The sequence below is a fragment of the Panthera pardus genome, unplaced genomic scaffold (assembly GCF_024362965.1).
Source record: "Panthera pardus isolate Hobbes unplaced genomic scaffold, ASM2436296v1 HiC_scaffold_12, whole genome shotgun sequence".
Taxonomy (NCBI): domain Eukaryota; kingdom Metazoa; phylum Chordata; class Mammalia; order Carnivora; family Felidae; genus Panthera; species Panthera pardus.
In genome coordinates this window covers 95,166,411-95,187,878 of record NW_026526677.1, presented here as the reverse complement: position 1 = coordinate 95,187,878, position 21,468 = coordinate 95,166,411, and the positions used below count along the sequence as shown (strand labels likewise).

The window sequence follows — 21,468 nt, the reverse complement described above, 5'->3', positions numbered from 1 at the left end:
GGTGTTATGCTAAGCGAATTAGAGAAAGACAAATATCATATGACTTCACTCATATGAGGACTTTAAGAGACAAAACAGAGGCACATAAGGAAAGGGAAACAAAAAGAATATAAAAACAGGGAGGGGGACGATACAGGAGAACAAACAGAGGGTTGCTGGAGGGGGTATGGGAGGGGGGAGGGGCTAAATGAGTAAGGGGCACTAAGGAATCTACTCCTGAAATCATTGTTGCACTAGATGCTAACTTGGATGCAAATTAAAAAATAAATAATTTTTTAAAAATTAAAAACAGAGCTGTTCTACTGGGAGAGGCTGGTAAACGGACAGCTGCCCTCTTGCCCTCCCCAGGGAACCACAGGGTACCAAAGAGCACAGTGTGAAAACCACATTTCATCTAACCCTTTCCATCTCCCAGATGAGGACTATGGGACCTAATGGTCTAATTCCCACGCAAGGTCACGCAGCTAATCAGAGACAAACTGCCTGGGCTAGAAGCTAGATCTCCAATACCAAGGAACTTACCAACTAGCCATGGAAACGGAATATGTGCGTGCTAGAATGTGGAAGAGAATTTAGGCTGTTTTTCAGGTTGTATTATCAAAGCCTGAGACTTGGCCAAGTCCCTTGCTCTTTGGGTTTCAGTTTCTCGACTGAACCTTCTGTTCTTAATAACTTATATCTAAGTATCTATTAACGGCAAAAAGAGTGATCACTTCCATGCTCAGTCACACCATTTTTTCCTTGTATACTTTTACAAATTTGTGGATTTGTTATGAATTTAAATACGAATGGAAAATAAAAAGGTTGACATTGTAAAAATAAATAAATAAATAATCATTATGGAAATTAATCGTGTACTTGCTATCATCCCCTGACTGGCACACAGGGTTTTTCAGCTACAAGGTTCCCGGGTGCCTACACCAAATGACTGCAAGTTGCTTTGTTTTCCTGAACATGTCTTATTTTTGTGATATTCCTGTCTCTTCACTTGCTGGTAGTGTCCCATCTCTGTCCTCTGGGTGCCTTTCATTATCCATCTCTAACTTGCTGCTTCTAATTTAACATATTAGGCGACGGAACCAGACAATTAACCTTGTTAGAGTTATGCCCAGAATGACGGCACTTTCCAGCTACCCGTGAAGATTTCAGTTGATATTTATTAATAGCCTATATTTTTTATTCTTGAGTGTATCCTGGGCTTAAATAACAAGTGATGTAATCATCCCAGTTATGTGCCAAATAAGAGTATATCTCTATTAAAAGAGCTTATCTACCCTCCATGCAAGGGCTAAATTATCAAGGTATTGGGGATTTTCAGCATTTATTGAGCATCTACTAAGTGCCATGCACAATGCTAGTCCTCGCTCTCCAGGAGCTTACCCTGTAGTAAGGAGGTGACAGAATCATTAACAAGTGACTAATAAGGAATACACTACCATACCTACATAAGGACACGTATAAGGACAGAACCGTGCACTGGGGTACTGTGGGGCCACAGACCAAGGGCCATTAGTCTAGCATGGGGTTTGTCAACCTCAGCCCTATTTACATTTTGAACTGAGTGGTTTTTTTGGTGGTGGAGACCGCCCTCCTCGTTGGCACGTTGTTTGGCTGCATCCCTGGCCTCCAGCCAGTAGATGCCAGAAGCACTCCTGGAAGTCATGACTGTAAAAATGTGTCCAGACACCACTGATGTCCCCTGGAGGACAAGACCGCCCAGGATTGAGAACTACCCGGGTCCAAGGGTCATGAGGACAGTGTCAGGGGACTGTCTGAAAATTCTTCCTGTAGGAGAGGAAGCTCACCAAGGTCATGTAACTGGGTAGAAGTTGGTCCAGGAGGGGAGAACTAGTGGAGGATTTACTGATTTCAGCTCGGGTCATGATCTCACAGCTCATGAGTTCGAGCCCGGAGTTGAGCCCCGTGCTGATGGTGTGGAGCTTGCTTGGGATTCTCTCCCTCCCTCCCTCTCTCTTTTTCTCTCTCCCTCCCTCCCTGTCTTAATGTCCCTCCCCTGCTTCTGTTTTCTCTCAAAATAAATAAATTAATTAAAAAAAAAAAAAAAACCGTAGGGAGAAGGGATAGATGGAATGGGGGTGGGGAAGGATGAAAATCACTCTGGCGTTGCTAACCTATCATATTGATGATTTTTTTGCCTTGTCTTTCTCATTCTTCTTTGTGTTTTGGTGATGGTCAGGTTGCCAGCTTAATTCGAGCAGATAATACACGGAAAAGCACTTTGCAAACCCTGGGAAGTGTCACTTATACACAAAGTATAGCTGGTATTACCACAGCAGCAGATAAAAACAATGCACTTTATGGCTTTCCTTGTATGTGCTAATTCTTAGGAATTGTGAAGAACAGAGTATTGTCGTGTTGCTTATTAAGCCATTGTCTCTCACGCCAACTCCCCCCCCCCCCCCCGCCTGCTTGCCAGAGCTAACCACAATCCTAACTTTATGAGAAATCACTACTTTGCTTTTGTGTTTTGTTTTTTTTTTTTCAGTTTTCGACACAAACTGTGCATCCATAAATATAGCACAGTTTAATTTTTCCTCTTTGTAACTTTATATACAAGATAACACAGTACGTATTTTGAGGGGTTTTCTTCCTCAACATTTTTAAGATCCCTCTCTGCATTGCTCTATCGCATTTGAAACGCAGTCATCACAACTGGTCCCACCTTCTCTGCAAGAGCACGGGGCTCCATCACGCGTGCCCCCGCCCCCCCCCCCCACCCGGCGCGGCCCCCCCCCCCCCCCCCCCCCCGCCGGCGCGGGCCCCGCCCCCCGGCACCTCGCTAGCTGAGCTCGGGGCTTGGGTCTTGTTGGCTTGTTGGTCTCCAGGGGCAGCACCTGCGACGCGGGGCGGGGCGGGGCCGGGCGGCGGGAGGGAGGCCGGCTGGTGGCGGCACTGGAGAATGCGGGCTGCGGGGGTCATGGTCTCCGAGGAGCGCTGGGCAGGTGACAGGCGGTTGCCTCCTGAAGGGGGGGTGGGGTGCGCGTGCCCGGGAGGGAAATGGGAAAGCTGAGACTTGGGGGGGGGGGGGGGCGGTGGGGACGGGGGACAGCAGGAAACCTCCAGAGGAAACTGGATCAGGACCAGGAGACACCCAAGAAGCCCGTGCTAGACAGCATTTGGGGTCCAGGCGGGAAGGGGGACCGTGGCGAGGCAGGGACAAGGGCCCCTGGAAAGGTTTTGGTGCCCAGACTCCCAGAGCAGCCCTGTCCTCTGTTGACTAAGACCCGTGCAGGGCACGGACCCGTCACTTCCCTGATCTTAAAACGCCTTTGCTGCCCAGTCTTGTCCATCAGTGGGGGGGGGGGGGGGGGGGGGGGGGGGGGGGGGAAGGCAAATACAGAAAACAAACCGGCCGCCCCATACGGGCAGTTTCCAGGCTGTTCCACAACAGGACAACTTTCTACTTTTCCTCTTAGCCAGAAACACGCAGAGTTCCCTTTCACCTACAGAAGGAAATTCGTTCCTCCCTGTATGAGAGGGACGAGACTCAAGGTCTTGAAGAGAAACCCTAGGGAAACTGGCCGAGTCTCAGCGCCTGGATACCAATGGCGACATCCCAGCCTGTCTTGTTTACTTTGTAACGAGATTTGTCAGCCTCTCTAGGTCAGAAATTCAGTGAAAAACAACCGTACCACTAGGGAGCCACTTTCATTACATTTAAAATGCCCGTGTGCTCATTTATTCAAGATACCAGTTTCCCCTCTTTAATCTCACACCTTTATGAGATCAGGCCTCCACCAAGCCTGGTGATGTTTGGCTTTGCTGTCTCCCCACTATCCCAGATTTCATTAACAACAAAATTATCTTCTTCCACGGACATTATTTTTTTATTCGTTAAATCTCAGAAACCTTAGCCTATTTAAGAACTACTGAGGGGACGGAAGGATTTCGTGAGCAATTCCAAATTGAAACAGAATGATTATTTTAAGCTTTGTCTAGAAGATCCCAAGTACAGAGACTTAAACTCATTCAGTAAAACTCTTAACAGATGTTTATACAAATTTTCCATTAAAATGTTCGTACTTGGTGGATTTGCTGCTTTCTAAAAACACCCGAGGGGCACCTGGGTAGCTCTGTCAGGTAAGCCTCCGACTTCAGCTCAGGTTCATGAGTTCAAGCCCCGCCCCCCCGGCTCTGTGCTGACAGCTCAGAGCCTGGAGCCGGTTTCAGATTCTGAATCTGTCTCTTTCTCTCTCTCCGCTCCTCCCTGCTAGCACTCTGTGTCTCTCTCAAAAATAAACCTTAAAAAAAAAAACTTAAAAAAAATAAAAATAAAAACACCCTAAAGAGCAACAGTTAATCTGCTCATCAATATTGAGCTAACAAGGTAAGGCACACTATGTATTTTTAAAATGAGCCGATACAGCAAACTAGTCTGTACAGTTAACCGATATATATTAGTCTACCCCCTTGGGGATTTTGAATTAAAAAGAAAACCACTTCATAATGTATTTAAATCTGAAAGCTGCCTTTTGTCTGTTTTGTTGTTAGGTATTTTCCCCCAAGGAGCTGATAACGTTAGTAACCAGATTCCACGTTATTACAGGGCAAGGAATCCGAATAAGTTCATTTATTTAATTAAAGCTAGCGGTCTGCCAAAACAACAAGAGCAAGCCCTTAAAAATGTTACAGGAATCTCTGATGGTAAAGTTTCTGTTACCTGACCTACAGGGGGGGAAAAAATGGCACAAAGGCGGGGAGAAGAAGACAGAGCAAAATAGGAATGCTAGGTAGAGATGAAAGGGAGCACAATCCAAAATCATCATCTCCTTTCAATCTGATATGAACTCAGAGCACCCCTTTCCATAAACCGTCTCGTGGGTCTTTATGACAGCCCTTTGAGACAGGAAGGCTTGCCTGGAACCACACACTTAAGAGAGTTAGAAGGGACCCTCGCTGTTACTCAGGCCAATCTCCCACCCACCCAACATTCTCCAGGACAACATCCCTCCCAGGTAGGTAGAGGTCCAGCCTCTGCTACGAGCCACTGAGTGGCCGAATGCACAAAGCCTCCAAACATTTTGTTAAACGGTTCTAATCATTGCTTTTTTAAGTATATATACTGACCGCAGGTTGACCTCCATGTGATGGCCACCTAAGTTACACGTTCCTACCCAGTAGCAAGCTGGGTACCAACACGTCTCCTAAATGACAAGACCGGCCAATATAGGTCTACGCACAAAAGCCTTCCCTCTTTACGGTTCCAAAACACATTCTTCCCTTTTTTCTCCTCTACTTTTCAAAAGGTAGACCCTGAACCTGTTTTATTCTATTCACGAATACTCCTGAACCTGGCATATTTATATTGGTGCCCTGGGTGTTTGAAATAATTAATCACTTAGCTCTTGTCCAGGCGTGTCTGTCACAGGCCCTTGGAAGGCAGAGGAAGGAATCTAGCCACTGGATTTCCTCAATAAAGCTGCATTTGATTACTCAGGCTATCTATGAGCTCCACATCAGATGTGTTTCCGTAGAGAGAAAAACACAATAGTTTTTCTAATAGACCTTCCTCCCACAAAAGGGTACAAAAGGCTGCAGATTAATATAACGGAGTTCTACTCACTTAAATGTTTGAGTAACCCTGGAATTCAAGAGCTTTCAGGAGTCACCAAGTGACATAAACTTCATTGTTTTTTAGGTGATGCTTTTGTGAACCGCAGCTTTAAATATTCAAGCCAACTGCTCCTATCAAGAATATTTGTATTCATATTCATAAGTGTATTTTTTCAAGATGAGTCATAGTAAATTAATTCCCAAGCTCTCAATTCGGTCTCCTGTCCACCACGCCAGCTTAAAAGTCCAGTCCACAGAGCCACCTTTTAAGAAAGACTTACACCTGATTTCAAAAGACTCCTTGGAATCCGATTCAGAAAGCTTCACTCAAGAGAGCAAGTCCCAGTCTGAACTTGGAAATCCAATCCAGGACAATATGGAGCCTGACAGCCTGGAGGAGGAAAGCCCTCAACTGGAAAGCCTGAGTGAGACAGAAGAGGAAGCAAGCAGAAACGCTGCCCAGAAGGACGGCAAGGAAAACCTCCGTACCCAGAACGATGGCATATATTCCAGGTAAGGAACTGGCTTGTGTAAGATACCAGTGGGTTCTGAAATGTATTGTTAAATAATTACAAGCAACAGTAAGGACAGGCTATAGTCATGAACACCTTGTGATGTGTCTGGCACCGGTCCCAAGCAACTAAGGACAGCTCGAAGCCAGGTTTTGCCATGTTTGGTTGGTTGGTTGTTTTTTTTAACTAAAAAATATGCAAAAGACAAGAACGGGTATTAATAAGGGCATATGCACTCCTCATTTCCTGTCCATGTTCCAAGTGCCTCCACTGCTACGGCCTGACCTTGGAGAAATTCCAGGAAGCCTGTTATATAGGGAAGCACCAGGACGTGGAACCAGGTGGTCTTGATTTAGTCCACACACTGCTATCTAGTCTATAATTTGGAATAAATCATTTAACTCTTTTGCGACTCATTTTTCTCACCGGTCAAACTGATCTGGCCTGCCTATCTCCCAGGACGGCTATCGAGGTCAGTAAATACATTCTGGGAGTAGAATCCTAGCTACCTCCCGGGGCTTATATAATCATATAAGGATTTAATTTCTAGTAAACTGTATTTATGGGGTATTAACATAATGCTATGTGGGAGCTACCAAATAATTTAAGAGAATATAAATGAGTACAGTACTCGGTTTTAACGAAAATACTAATTTTCTGACACAGTATGGAAGAAGTTAAAAGCGACTGATTAGAAAAGAGGTTTTCACAGGGTGATGAAGTATACAGTCCAAAACAGACAGTCTGGATTCAGATTCTGCCACTTACTAGCCGTGTGACTTGGCCAAGTTCACTTAATCCCTCTGTGCCTCAGTTCTGTCATCACTGAAATGGGACAATAGTTCCTTCACTGAGTTTTGAGGTGAAAGTCAGTCAATATACACAGAGTGTGTAGAACGAAGTGCTTTATAAGTTATATAGGTATCAGGGTTTTTTTTCTAAATGGATAAAATATATTAAAAAAATTTTTTTAGTGTTTATTTATTTTTGAGAGCGACAGAGACAGAATGTGAGTGGGTTAGGGGCAGAGAGAGAGGAGGACACAGAATCCAAAACAGGCTCCAGGCTCTGAGCTGTCAACGCAGAGCCCGATGCGGGGCTCGAACTCACGAGCTGTGAGATCATGACCTGAGCCGAAGTCGGACGCTCAACCGACTGAGCCACCCAGGCGCCCCTAAATGGGTAAAATATATTGAACAAAGTTTATAGAAGGCCTAGAACTTGGGCAGGCAGGAATTTTGAAAGAAGGTAAAATTTGACAACAGAATTAGAACGAACGCGTGACACGTTAAAGCCCCACTTGGTGCCAGAGGAGCATAGAGAAAGAGAATGGCACAGGGCCCTGATTATAGGGACCACAGTGAATGCAACCAGCACACCCCCCAGACAGGGCATTGAACATGGAACCCAACAACCAGCCCCAGCAACACCGTCCTAACAAGGGCACCTGCGGGAGCCACAGTGAGGGCCCAGTCCTGAGTCTTTTTCTTCCTTTCTGCTTTCCTTCCTTATTTCTTTCACTACGGACATCCTGCAGAATCAAGTGCATTTGCTTCTGAGCAGTAAGTGCTGTGACCAAGGTGCAGCCACGGCGCTGGGGGAGAGAGAGGGGCTCAGGGAGGCATCAGCCAGACAGCCACCCCTGCGTGGCCTGGGTTGGGTACACCACGGGGAGAGAATACAGGCTCTTGGGGACACCTGGGAGACGAAGCCATGTGTAAGGAAGATTATCCTGTAAGCAGGTGCATCGTGAGTTAGAGGGTAAACTCATGATGGACAAAGAGACTACCAAATAGTAACAATTTATAGCCATGACAACAGTATCTCTTTTTAAAGACCCATCTGTCATTTCTTTTAATTCTGCATTGCCATCCTGCAAGAAAATGCTGCTATTCCCATTTTATGGATAAGGAAAATGAGGTGAACAGAGATCAAGTAACTTGTTGAACATCATAGTGCTGTGGGAGGATACTTGTGGTTTTGTTCTTGACGTTGATTTAAATTTCGACAAAATTCTGGGGGGCTTGGGCGGCTCAGTCAGTTAAGCATCCGACTCTGAATTTCAGCTCAGGTCATGATCTCATGATGCCTGAGATCAAGGCCCACGTTGTGAAGCCTGCTTGGGATTCTCTCTTCCTCTCTCTCTCCCTCTCTCTCAAAATAAAGATTTTTAAAAATATGACAAAAATCCTAATCTACAGATTAACCCTTCTTGCCATATGCGTGTCATATATTTTTTGAAAGACCTAAAATGTTACAGATAAAGTTTCCTTATTCCCCTTCTCAAACCCATTCCCCCACGTGCCTCCTCAGAGAGAACCAGTATGTACCCTTCCGTGGATGTGTAGACTTCTTAGCAATCTTTTATTCATTTACTGCATAGGTAATCTAGAAAGAGAGAGAATGAGAACATGAGTTGACAGGGCCTGTTGACACATTAGATACGGTGACTGAAGGAAGAAGAGAAGCCAAAGGTCACTATTAAGGTTCTTGTAACAATAGCCAGCATTTATAGGATGTTTATCATGAGCCCATCACTGCACTAAACACTTTATGCATATTGTCTCATTTAATCTGTATGCAGCCCTGTTAGGAGATGGTACAATGATCCCCATTTTAAAGGCTGCCCACGACGCTTAAAGGGATTGTTATTATATACATTTATTACATCGGCTGAGTGGTAGAGTGGAAAACTCACACAGTCTCTGTGCCTTAAGCCGTGTTTTTATCATAGCTCTGATGTAAGGGAGTCAGAGTCTCCTAGGTAATAAATGGTAGTTCTTTTGGGTTTTTTTTTCCTCCAGAAACGAGGGCATTGGAAAGGACAGATCTTTGCAGTAGATAGGCATTCTTGTCTGTACTTTTACAGCGGAGAAACCAAAGCAAGGATCCATTAAGTGACCTCATTTCCCCAATGTTGAGTTTTTCTTCTTTTGAGTCCAGTGCTCAGGAAGCAGACTTTTCTCCCTTGCTCTTTACCCCAGGCCAATGTAAATGCCACTCAATATATTTCAAAATAAAGACTACTACTTATAGAAATCAAAATTATGGTCAGGGCCCTCGTCTTCTGATTCAGAGATCCATAAAGATTGCTGTTTTTTGTAGACTGATTTTATTTCGAAATCTTTAATGACAGACTGTCATCCCCGGGGTCAGAATGGCTTTTAGCCCTAGTAATTGTTTGGCGGTGTAGTGCTTCGTGCACTGAACATTAGGAGGACCAGTTCTCCACTACAAAGGAAAACAGAACTGAAGCATTTAGCCAAATAATGCCTCAAAAATATTATTCAGGTTAGTTACTGGCCTTTTTCACTTTAGTCCTAGAAACCTTTCCTATGTGCAGTTGTTGCTTGGCCCTAGGTAGTTTGCTAGCCGTGAAACAGACAAATCGATCCCAGGCTCTCCTATGAAATTCAAGCAGGCTTTCATTTTTGCGAGGTAGATGGTATTCTGGGAATTGTAGTTCAAAAACAATTAGTCAAAGCCTTGCCTTAAAACCATGAAAAATCTCTTTCCTCTTGCTGTTACAGGCAACAATTTTAAAAGCTGCCTGACAAATCGCTTGAGCCCCACTCTTCTGTTTTGATGTTCCCAGAACCTCCTCAAAGCAATTACTCTCCTGTACCTCACCAAAGTCAAGCCATAGTTCAATGTATATGGATTAGAGAAAACCTTTTACTTAATGGAAATTGGAGCGGCATTGACTACAGTGAATGAATCGAGAGTGGAGAGAGGATCTCCACGTGATAATCCTTAAACCCCACTCCACAACTAGCCATAGGAAACTCGGCAATGGCAAAGAAAGAGATCAATGTAATTCCTAGAGCATTAGAAATAGCCTCTTCAGTCCTGGGGCCTCTGAAACCTTATATGTTGAAAAGAAAAAAAAAAAAAAAGTCAGGGGGCAGCGGTACCATACCCAGTATATGTGTTTAATAAGAATACTTAAATGTAATTAGCTACCATTTGTAGAACTATTTGCTTTATATATATACTATCTCATTTATCCTTACGAGAGCCTCTTAGGCACTATTATCCCCATTTTGCAGATAAGGAACCAAGGCTTTGAGAGTTGTGTAGGTGTATGTCGTTTCTAAGTGGCAGAGCCAGAAATTGAACTGAATGAAAGCTCTCCTAACCAAAGCCTGATCCTCTAATTATCAGTTATCTAGATAGGTGATCAGGGCTGATAGCAAAAATTAAAGCTATAACAATCTCGATATGGACTAAATGGAGGCCAGAGTAAATATGTATGTAAGGTTATAAATTTTAGGAAAGTAACACACATTGTTTTCAAGGATACTGTGCCTTTGCAATGCACAAACATTGATCGCACTTTGCTCGGGGCGGCAGGGTCATTGGAGCCTATATCCCGCAGCATCTGTCCTGGGAAACAGAAATGTTTTCATTCATCAAGGCCTGTAGGTGTCTTCTGCATCACCTGGGAATGAAAGCCTTCACCAAAGATCCCATATTCTAATAAACCACCTCATACCAGAAATCACCGGGCAGGAGACAGGCACAATGAGGAATTCTTTTTTTTTTTTTTTAATTTATTTTAATGCTTATTTATGAGAGAGAGAGAGAGACAGGGAGACGGAGTGCAGGTAGGGAAGTGGCAGAGAGAGAGACACAGAGTCCGAAGCAGGTTCCAGGCTCCGAGCTGTCAGCACAGAGCCCGAGGTGGGGTTCGAACTCACATGCCAGAAGATCATGACCTGAGCCGGAGTCACACGCTTAACCAACTGAGCCACCCAGATGCCCCCCCCCACAATGAGGAATTCTTACCCTGTAATACTCAAAACTGTCTAAAAGTAAGAAATGGATTCAGTAATAATCTGCATTTTTATCGTGCCGTGGTGGTATAGGATCTTCCCCTCAAATGCTTTCATAGGTATTTCTGATTGCTAATACAAGAATCAGGTGGAGGGCTTAGAGCAGTACTGAAGAACCAAAAGAGACTTGGTAAAAAGCAAAACTCAGCGGGGCGCCTGGGTGGCTCAGTCAGTTAAGCATCCGACTTGGGCTCGGGTCATGATCTCATGGCTTGTGGGCTCAAGCCCCACATCAGGCTCTGTGCTGACAGCTCAGAGCCTGGAGCCTGCTTTGCATTCTGTGTCTCCCTCTCTCTCTGCCCCTCCCCTCCTCATGCTCTGTCTCTCAAAAAATAAATGTTAAAAAAAAAAAGGAGCAAAACTCAGCATTTCATTTCCCCTCAAATTTCCCAGGCTGTTTTGGAGAACACACTGGAAATATTAAGCTGAGGGCAGACTTTCTTTCACAGGTGGTGGAGAGATCCCCCCGCCCCCATTAGTAGAGTAAGGATGACACCCGAGGGCACGTTTAACATGCTAGTGTTACTAAGAACATTGTGAGAGATTCCAGGAGCCCACACTCATCCCTGTTGGTCTCTAGAAACATTCACCCGTGTTCATTTTTATTGACTTTATTGGATAGATTTTCAATTTAAGGACATCGGATGGCCAACCACTTGAAATATATTACGCTGCCTTCCTTACTCCACACAGTATTTGGGGGAACAGCTACCAGCATTTTTGTTGTTTGTTTCCGATCACGTGGGAGTGGCTGTATCAGAGAAGTGACTTTTAGCCGTAGGTATTAGTCATTTGTTTTCTTTTCATCCGTTTGTTCAGAAACTCTGCTGTAGTTAAACCTCGGTGCCCTCCCCCGGGAAGGCAGGGTGCCATCACGACGGATGAGCCGTCAGAGACAAAAGTAAAGTATGTGCGTGGGCATAGATTGTGTCCATTAAAGGCAGAGTCCCCGCCAGAAATGCTAACGCCGCAGTGCCCTGGGGTTTAATGCCCTCGGAGACCACCACCAGTTCCTTTCTGGCTTATTTCAAAATTGGGATGCTTACTGCGTTAAATTAGTAAATAGCGAGTTCCGAACCTCACAAAGCAGAATTTAAATTCACATCACCTACAATCCTGTGAGTTTATCAAGATGATTAAGCAGATTATAACCAAGTTACTAAAGGAATGGCTTAATCCATGGCCTTTATTGTATTCATTTTATTTCTACTCCCTGGCAAGTGTGAAAATATAGAAAGCTTTCATTACTATACATTTTGAATATATTGAATTTAAAATGAATGCTTTTTCCAATTCGTTTTTTTTTTTTTTAATGTTTATTTTTGAGAGAGAGGGAGGGAGGGAGGAAGGGACAGAGAGAGGGTTCCTCGCTGACAGCAGAAAGCCCAATGCGGGGCTCGAACTCATGAACCATGAGGCCATGCAAACCGTGAGATCATGACCTGAGCCAAAGTTGGACGCTTACTCAACTAAGCCACCCAGCCACCCCTCCAACTCTTATGTACATTGGTGAGTTTAGCACAATGGATGCAATCCAATGAATAAAACTGGATTCTTAGAGCTGCAGGGCTCTTAAAGCCCAGCCTATTTTCCTTATCGTCCAAAGGAGGAACCGAGGGCCGAGGGCGGTGAAGAGATTCACCCAAGTGCACCCAGCCGGTCAGTGGCAAAATCTGGACTTGGGATCCATGGTTCAAGACCTGTCCCTTCCACTGCTTTTCTCATGACATCACGGCTACCTTGCAGGTACAATGCTGTCAATATCTGGTATCTCAAAGACAGGACATTCTATCTAAAGAAAGTGTAAGCACCTAGACATTTTATAAATCCAAGGCTCTGCTTCTAAGAAGGCAGCGTTTCTGCAGATCAAAAAGAACATCCAGGGCCTGTGCGGAAAATTCCTAGTGAGCGCTGTAACCCTCACTGACTGCGAGGAATTATGTTTCTAAATACTGCACATGCAACATTTTCCTTGTGAAGCTGTAGGTTGGCTTTGTTTCACGTAAGTGATAGAAGTGAGGTACTAGGATTTTACACTGCGATTACACACACACACACTCTTTACAGCATTTATTTTCCTTTAAGTCGCAGATTGCCCTTGAATCAAGGCTGAACGTGGGGCAAATATCTGGTTCTTTTGCCGCCATAAATCTGTGGTCGACAAAGAAGGGACTTTAGTCGGAATTACCCAAATTATAGAATTGCTGTAAATAAAATCCATTCGGTACCATCCAATCCCTTCTCTTCGGTGTGTTTCCGTAGATAGTGTTTGGCCTTCAGTTCATTAAAGCAACATTCTTCCATTAAAACGTTTAATTTTTTTTTTTTTTTTTTAGCAGAATGCCTACATTAAATGAAATTTCCCGAACTGTAAACAACCTACCCGAAGTACATCCGTATTGTTTGTGGCACCATTTTATTTCGTACTTGCAGAAGTGATTTTTTAATCCTTTGGATTTATTTCATTTGATTTACTTAAAAGCCATTGATTAAAAGATTAACATGAGCCTAGAATTCAGAAATCCTTGGCAGTGATTGCCAGTTTTCTAGTTCCTTAAAGAAGCATTAAAAACTTTACACTTAAACAAAAATTGAATTTGCTGTTCATATGCATAAAAGATTTAATGGCATATAAATTGGGAATAATTGGTCTGTTTGAAAGGATTAAATTAAACCTAAATCAATAATAACATGTGCAGTTTCAATTTAACTGCCTACTTAAAATAAAGTGGCAAATAAATAACTGCTAAATGATTAATAGCAGTGCTTTCATTCACCTCCTCAACAGGCAAAATGGCCAGTTATTGAATATTTTATTATGAGTGCCAAGGATGTTAATTGTGCTAGAAACATGCTCTAATTTTAGTAGGTTTTTTTTGATCGAGTGCTATGCTACATGTGAGGCTCTTCATTAAATGGAGATTTGATTTTATTTTGTTTGGAGTACGGTAAGTCCTCGAATACGGTCCATGAAAGCCAGCAAATATCATGGTGCATGCATAGGAGACTACCCTCCCCTGCCTCTCCGCGTCCGTGTCTTACCTAGGCATCTGAAGAGGAGACCTTGCATCTGTTGTCTGAACAGTAACAAAAGAGTTGTGTCCGCATTGTCTGTGTAACCTTTCTAGCGAACGCGGAGGAAAAGAAGTGCATGTTTTGTGTGCAGATGATTACCGATGAAGGAGCACTTCACGCTCATTTTGTTCCCGCGTGTTGACCTGGACCACGAAACATAATTGAGCGTCTTTGCACACAAGCCCGGTACAATGGGGATCCTTCAGTATCATGTTCTGTTTCGGCCATTAGATTTGTTTCTGTGAAATAGTACAGCTTCCCGTGCCCGTGATTTTGCGAAACGTAACCTTTCATTTGTTTCAACGTAGAGTTTCCATCTAGACGGGGGACCGAGGGGAGACTTTGAGACAGTCGTGGCCGGCGTAAGTGGCACAGCGTAATTAAAGCTCTTAGAAGAGCCACGGTCTCAGATTTAAATCTGCCATGCAAACATCATTAGAGTTTTCTCTCCACACGATTGGCTCAAAACCAGTTCTCTCAGCCAAAGCCATTAATTCTTTCTGATTTGTTTCCAAGCCCGTTGCGTTTTCTAGGTTCCACTTATAAACACCAGTCTCTCTGCGGCGCGTGATCTAGTTTGCTGAGGCCCGAAAGTACAGTTATTTCTGTAGATCTAAAGTAATTTAATTCTCCCCGTTTTATCTTTCCCCTCATCTTTCAGCAGGTTCTTAAAATACTTCACCACGGGGCTGAAATTTCTTAATCCCATCTCCTAAACTATAGCTCAAAAAGATTGTCCACGGTGCCTACATCGTGGTAAAAAAAAAAAAAAAAAATTGGATTTTTAAAGATAAGTGTTAATCCTTCAAGGCCACTCAGGTGCCACTTAGTGCATCACAAGACAGCCTTATGTTCTGGAAATAACATAAGCCCCAGGGAGAGAAGAATCCCTTGAGATCTATCAGCAGGAAGCACGATACACAACACTGTTATGTCATGGTGACTGTGACACTCAGCAAGCAAAGAACGGTGACAGAGCTCACTGACATAGCCTATGGGCAAGCATTCGCACGTATTAATTCACTTAATCCCCTCAACGGCGCTGTGAGATGGGTACTGTTCTTATCCGCACGTTACCGACGAGGAAGCGCAGAGAAGGTAAATAATTGGCCCACGCTCACACGGTTACTGGCGGCACCAGGAATTGTGAATATGGGCAGTCTGATTTGGGCCGCCTGTCCTTAGACGCTCTGCTACACCATTTCTCAGAACCAGAGTACTCCCTGTCATTATCCAGGCAGGAAAAGCACCACGGAGATGATGTATGACTGAGGAAGGTCTACGGTCGCGACTGCGGGCATAATGCCATTCCCGGCGGATGCTGGTTAAATACGACGACCGCTCTGAGCGCTCGTCTTACTGCAGAGATAAAACCAGGGAAACCATATCCTTCAATCCTCGAAGACTACCTTTTTTTTTTTTTTTTTTTTTTTTTTTGATAATAATAAGCACCCCTCAGCGTATCGCTTCTTCTGCGAGTTTATCACAGGGTCATAGAAGGATAGAACTGAAACGGACTTTGAGGTGATCGTCTAGCAACTGACTCTGGAAAGAAGAGGTTACCACGTTTTCAGTGATAAGCAAGGTTGTGCAACCCCATTTTAAATACCCATAATATGCTGCATGCTTCTGTACACATCTAACTTCTGCCTCGATTGTGAGAGCTGGCGCAGAAAGCCTGTTTCCTTTCCAGCAGGTAAGATCCACCGGCCTGCTTCTGTTTGCTCACCACGCTCCAATGCCTACGCACCCGGGGAGCCGCTCGGCGCATATGTGACTCACTCGCTTAACTCACATGCGGCAGGCCTCGCTCCGTGACCGCCCGCGGGGATAGCTGCACAACACAGGCCACCGACCCCGTGGACAGGAGCCAGGGCAGGCTGCCGCCGTCTCTGCCCCGGCTCCACCACGTGTTCGCTCTGTGACCTTGGCAAAGTTACACAAGCTCTCCGGGCCTCAGCTTCTTCATCTATTAAATGGGGAGCATGAGAGTACTGCCCTCACAGGGTTGTTCTAAGGAAAAAACTGGAGATTCGCCGTGAGCGCTCCCCCTCCCTGGCACGCAATAAGTATGCTGCCTTCCCAAAGTCAGCCCGTCACATCCCACCCCGACCGAGCAGCCGAGCAGATCCCCAAAGTGATGCGTCACTCTAATTTTTTTTTTTTTAACGCTTATTTATTTTTGAGACAGAGAGAGACAAAGCATGAACGGGGGAGGGTCAGAGAGAGGGAGACACAGAATCCGAAACAGGCTCCAGGCTCTGAGCTGTCAGCACAGAGCCCGACGCGGAGCTCGAACTCACAGACCGCGAGATCATGACCTGAGCCGAAGTCGGCCGCTTAACCGACTGAGCCACCCAGGCGCCCCGATGTGATGCGTCACTCTTAACGGAGAGCAAAGAAGGGGACTCTATCTGTCCGAAACACCAAATATATACGCACACCTCTAGAGACAATCCCTTCCCAAAACTCATCGCCTGGACTGTTCAAAAGTATTCGTGTCTAACACCTCTGTTCTCTAATTAAGTTATTTTTGCTCAATGAAAGCCAGACTCTCGAGTTCACTGAGGTACATACAGGCCAGGTTCCTTCGCAGGGTTCACAAAGCCTTTCAAAGACCTCCCCTCTGCTTCGCCCTGAGCTCTCCTCAACCTGCCCTCCTCCCGCCCTCCGCTGCATCCGTACAGAATCTGTCATCAGGTCCCTCATCACTGCCACTGTAAACTGCCTGTTTCCTGGTCTGTATTCCCCACAAGGCAGGGAGCCCATCGCTGTATCCCCGAGCTCAGTAAGTGCTCAGTAAATACCTGTAGAGTCACTGAGTGAGCAAACGAGTGAGGGAAGTTAAATTCTGTGAAACAGAGCAAATGAATGAACAAGGAGAGTTAAACGTTATGTTTTCCTTTCAATATGTACTGGATACGGGGAAACGGCACCCTTCTTCATGTAAAAAAAAAAAAAAATTCATGGCTTTACTGAAGATCATATGATTATATTGAAGATAGAATCAAGGTACCCCTTCCTCTCTTCTTCCCTAAACCACCGCCGATGAACCCTATGTTTAACTCATTACAAACCAAGCCTTGAAAGCTTTCACTAATTTGGTTCCAGGCAAGAAGCTTTTCTGCATGTTTCGAGTCTAATTTCCTACACTGTTGGGTTTTTAAAAATTAACATCCGATGCCACATTTGTGTTGACTCGAGTATTTTTGAGGCCCAGTTATTTAAGAAACACCCGTTAACTCCTCTGTCCATAGCTCAGGGTGGAGTACTAAGGGCAGAGGTTAGGGAAGGAAGGGTGACACTTAAGTCCCTGTTGCCCAGAACCTTAACTAGGTCAAGAGGCAAAGTTACCACAGTGAAAATAAGCAAATACAAACCCTTAATTATGACATAACTGCCTCATTTTGATGCTTATGCAAGCCCAACAAGTAAACAAAATATAATTTTTCCCTACTTACAGACCAGAGAGACTGGCTCAGAGATGACAGCATTCGATGCACAGATAGGTAAGGACAGACCCAGAGCTGTCCAGTCCCAAGTCCAGACTGTGCCCTGCTGCACCACTCCGTGTCCCCGCTACCTGCCCAAAGAGACCCACGGAACCAGGCGAAAGGCAAGGCCAAGGGGTGCCTGGGTGGCTTGGTCGGTTAAGCGTCCGACTTCGGCTCAGGTCATGATCTCACGGTCCATGAGTTCGAGCCCCGCATCGGGCTCTGTGCTGACCGCTCAGAGCCTGGAGCCTGTTTCAGATTGTGTCTCCCTCTCTCTCTGCTCCTCCCCTGTTCATGCTCTGTCTCTCTCTGTCTCAAAAATAAATAAACAAAAAAAAAAAAGGCAAGGCCAAAATACAGTGCATTCAACATGACAAGACATCACCCAGGAGAAAGGTCCCCCTCAAAGCCCCAGAGGCACGTAACCCTGTGCTGCCTAGGGGGTTGGCTAAGCTGCACAACCGGGTGTCCGGCTTCCCGACACGTGGGCGCAATCTCCCTTCAGGCATTTTGCTGGAAGAGTTTATCATTTCGCTTCCCTGGGCGGAGAAAGAAAAGCAACCAACTCCAAGAAGTTCTCCGTCTTAATACGTGAACCCCAAATTCAAAATGATGGTTTAGCAAGGCATGGGAGTTTTGTGGTGTTGCCCTAATTTTTGCCTTACATCGAAGCAAAAGAAATCTAGGTCCACGTTAAGAGAAGTAAATTAGCCGTAGGGGCACCATTAGTCTGTTTACCCAGCATAGAATTACGTCCTCTGTAAACGGGAATATCAAGTAGCATAAAAAGCCTAGGTGATTTACATTTTCTTTTTGATTAGAGGATTGCGAGTACCGTACTCAAGGAAGGAAAATCTCCCCCATTTAGCTTTTGAAGATCAAAGGGGCCATTAAATATGCCATATTACCAGCATTTTTTTTTTTTTTTTCTTTTTTGGTTAAGACCGGGAGGTGCTTTACAAATTGAGACTGTCAGGAGGAAAAGGGAAGACTTTATTTGGGGTCATATGCACGGATTATGGACTGGCCCGTGTCCCTAAGGCAGGACCCTACGTTTAACCTTTGGCTGAAACAGGGCTGTCCTACAGCTTAAAGCACATGCTGACCTGTCTGCTGCTCTGTGTGCATCGATCCGACCAACGAAAAGAATATGAACTGAGGATGAGTTCGGATTCTCGACATTTGGGGATCTTTCTGTAGCGCATCTGATAAAACCTACAAAGACAAAGTGAAAAGTAAAATCGCTTTACAGGAGGATGAACCTACGCGGGTATTCAGTTGAGACGAATCTTGCTTTCCCTCACAAAAGGCGCAGACCGAGGAAAATAGCATCCAGGCAGCTACAACATTTTCTTCCTAGATAAGCAGTCAAATGTGTATGTCACCAGCCAAAACGTGAAATCAATGTTATCTTCATTAGCCGAAGCACTTAAGGTGTGCATAATAGCCTCCCTTAAACCAGTGAGTCACTGACATTTATTTTTCAGCTGTTTTTCTGGCATTTATAAATTAACTATCCCCCACTTTTATTCTGTAATTTAATGAACTGGGGTAATTAAGACCTTTCGTCCTTAGGTACAGCGTGTAAACCTAATCTGAGCCTCAGATAGGTCTTGAACGTATAGATAGCAAAAGAATGGCTCAGTAGGTTAAGCATCTGACTCTCGATTACAGCTCAGGTCAAGATCTCATGGTTTGTGAGAACGAGCCCTACACTGGGCTCTGCACAGACAGTGCAGAACCAGCTTGGGATTCTCTCTCTCCCTCCCTCTCCCTATCCCTCCCACATGTGCACACCCTCTCCCCGCCTCTCTCAAAGCAAATAAATAAACATTAAAAACAAAAAAGATAGTAAAGAGGAAAATTATAGGAGAAAGATTTAAGTAGGATAATCAACTAAATATAACGAGTAAGTTCATTTTGATGAAAGACTTGACATTTTCCTTCTGCTTTGGGCAGCCAACAGCCGGTAGAGGATAAATATTCAGACCTGCGATACGACCCAAACTGGAAGAGTAAGAAAGAGGAGAGGAAGTTCTTGACTGTGGAAGCACTGCCAGAGTCTGTAGACAGCTCGACTGAAAATCTGACTTCAGATCCACTGTACCCCTCCAAGGAGACGTCCATGGAACTCCCTGGGGGAAAGGCGGAACAGAAGAGGAGCCCACAGAGCGTTGCCTCCTTACTTGGCAGTGAATTTTTAAGCCCGAACTATGAGCGCGGCACCCATCACAGCCAGCCATCTTCGGAGCTGAGCGACCGTGATCTGGAGAAGTCCAGCAAGCTCTCTCCGTGCTTGAAGAGTTCAAGTTCACATAATGAGGTTTTTCTGCCAGGATCACGTGGCCGGCGGCGAAGGAAGTCCAAACAATATTTTGTGGAAAAAAACAAGCTGACTCTGGGATTACCTACTCCTAAAACGGACTCGTATCTTCAGCTTCACAATAAAAAAAGGGGGGACATTCTCTCAGAACAGGTATGTAAGTGCTCCTTTCTCTCTTCCCAGCCCTAGACTGGGATTTGCCCTTGTTTGAAATGGCTGGAGACGACTTCCTTTGAGATGGTGATGTCATTGTAACCACATGGCTAAGACAAATGTCCTTGCTCTTCTTTGAGGCATCAGGGGAGTTAGTCCACTAATTCTTAAGAGCAAAATCAAAGCCATCAATGGCTTACAATGCTATAATAATTCAATTATATCCAAAATATCTCCATTCAAGGAAACAGAATTTAAAAAGAAATTTTTTTTAATGTTTATTTTTGAGAGAGAGATACAGAGACAGAGTGCGAGCAGGGGAGGGGCAGAGAAAGAGAGAGAGAGAGGGAAACACAGAATCCCAAGCAGGCTCCAGGCCCTGAGCTGTCAGGACAGAGCCTGACGCGGGGCTTGAACTCACGAGCTGTGAGATCATGACCTGAGCTGAAGCTGGACGCTTAACCGACTAAGCCATCCAGGCACCCCAAATGCAGATTTTTTTTTTTAACTGCCTATTCCATTAGATAAAATAGAGGACTGAACGTATGGTTCCCTGTGCTGGTTGCCTGGTTTTCAACCCTCTTAAATGCCCAATACGACGGAGGTGACGTGACAAACTCACATCAGAAACAGCAACTCACGTACACAAGTCATTCTCAACTTAGATTTTAGATACATATTGTGTGGTAGTGGGAGAGGGGCGGGGTACAACATCTGGTGGTTTGGTCATCGTTTTTAATCCTCCAGATGATTTTATTACCTTTCCAACCATGATTGATAATCACTACACCTTCCTTTATTCTGTGCAGATGATATAATTAAACTTTAGTTTCTCCATTATAAAAGTGGAATAAATACCCCCCCCCCTTCCTCATCTGATCATTTCTAGAATAAATTCTATCCCAGACGATGGATTCAAAATCTATTTCATGGGCACTCATAACCATCCTATCAGCCCACCTCCTGGTGGACGTGTCTGTGGATGTAAGAAAAGAAGGTCTGGGGCGCCTGGGTGGCTCAGTCGGTTAAGCGCCAGTCTTCGGCTCAGGTCATGACCTCACGGCTCGTGGGTTTGAGCCCCACGTCAGGTTCTGTGCTGACACAGAGCCTGGAGCCTGCTTCGGATTCTGTGTCTCCTTCTCTCTGCCCCTACCCTGCTTGCGAGCCCTCTCCCTCCTCTCTCTCTCAAAAATAAATTTTTTAAAATTGTTAAGAAAGAAAAGAAGGGCCGGATCAGTATATCTACCTTCCTTATTGGGGAAATAGCTTGAAATTCATTACCGACTAATGTGGAATCATTTTCAAATAAGAAGGAAAGGTTATTAAATGAGGATGCCCTTAAACGCATTCCAGATTCAAACTGGTATTATTTAAAGTGCTCTAACCTGTTCTAACCTGTAGCTTATCTTTTCCCTTCTTTTTTTTTTTTTTTGATAGAACAAGAGAGATGAGGTAGATGAACATTTGAGATTTTCCCTTAATTCAGAAAATCCTTTTATAGT

At 44.6% G+C, this 21,468-nt stretch overlaps 1 protein-coding gene across 3 annotated transcripts in view; it reads left to right on the top strand.

Annotated features, from left to right (window-relative positions):
- Nucleotides 1–2,892: 2,892 nt before the first annotated feature.
- JHY (junctional cadherin complex regulator) overlaps nt 2,893–21,468 on the top strand; it is a 59,975-nt gene continuing 41,399 nt past the window's right edge. For 2 of the 3 annotated variants that reach the window (XM_053900355.1, XM_019468842.2), the window contains exons 1-3: nt 3,370–3,624; nt 5,660–6,087; nt 19,450–19,966. In XM_053900355.1, coding sequence (XP_053756330.1) covers nt 5,753–6,087; nt 19,450–19,966 — 852 coding nt within the window. In that variant the 5' untranslated portion in view covers nt 3,370–3,624; nt 5,660–5,752. Of the gene's footprint in view, nt 2,964–3,369; nt 3,625–5,659; nt 6,088–19,449; nt 19,967–21,468 lie in introns of those variants that run through there. The other variant, XM_053900354.1, reaches the window with a different exon arrangement.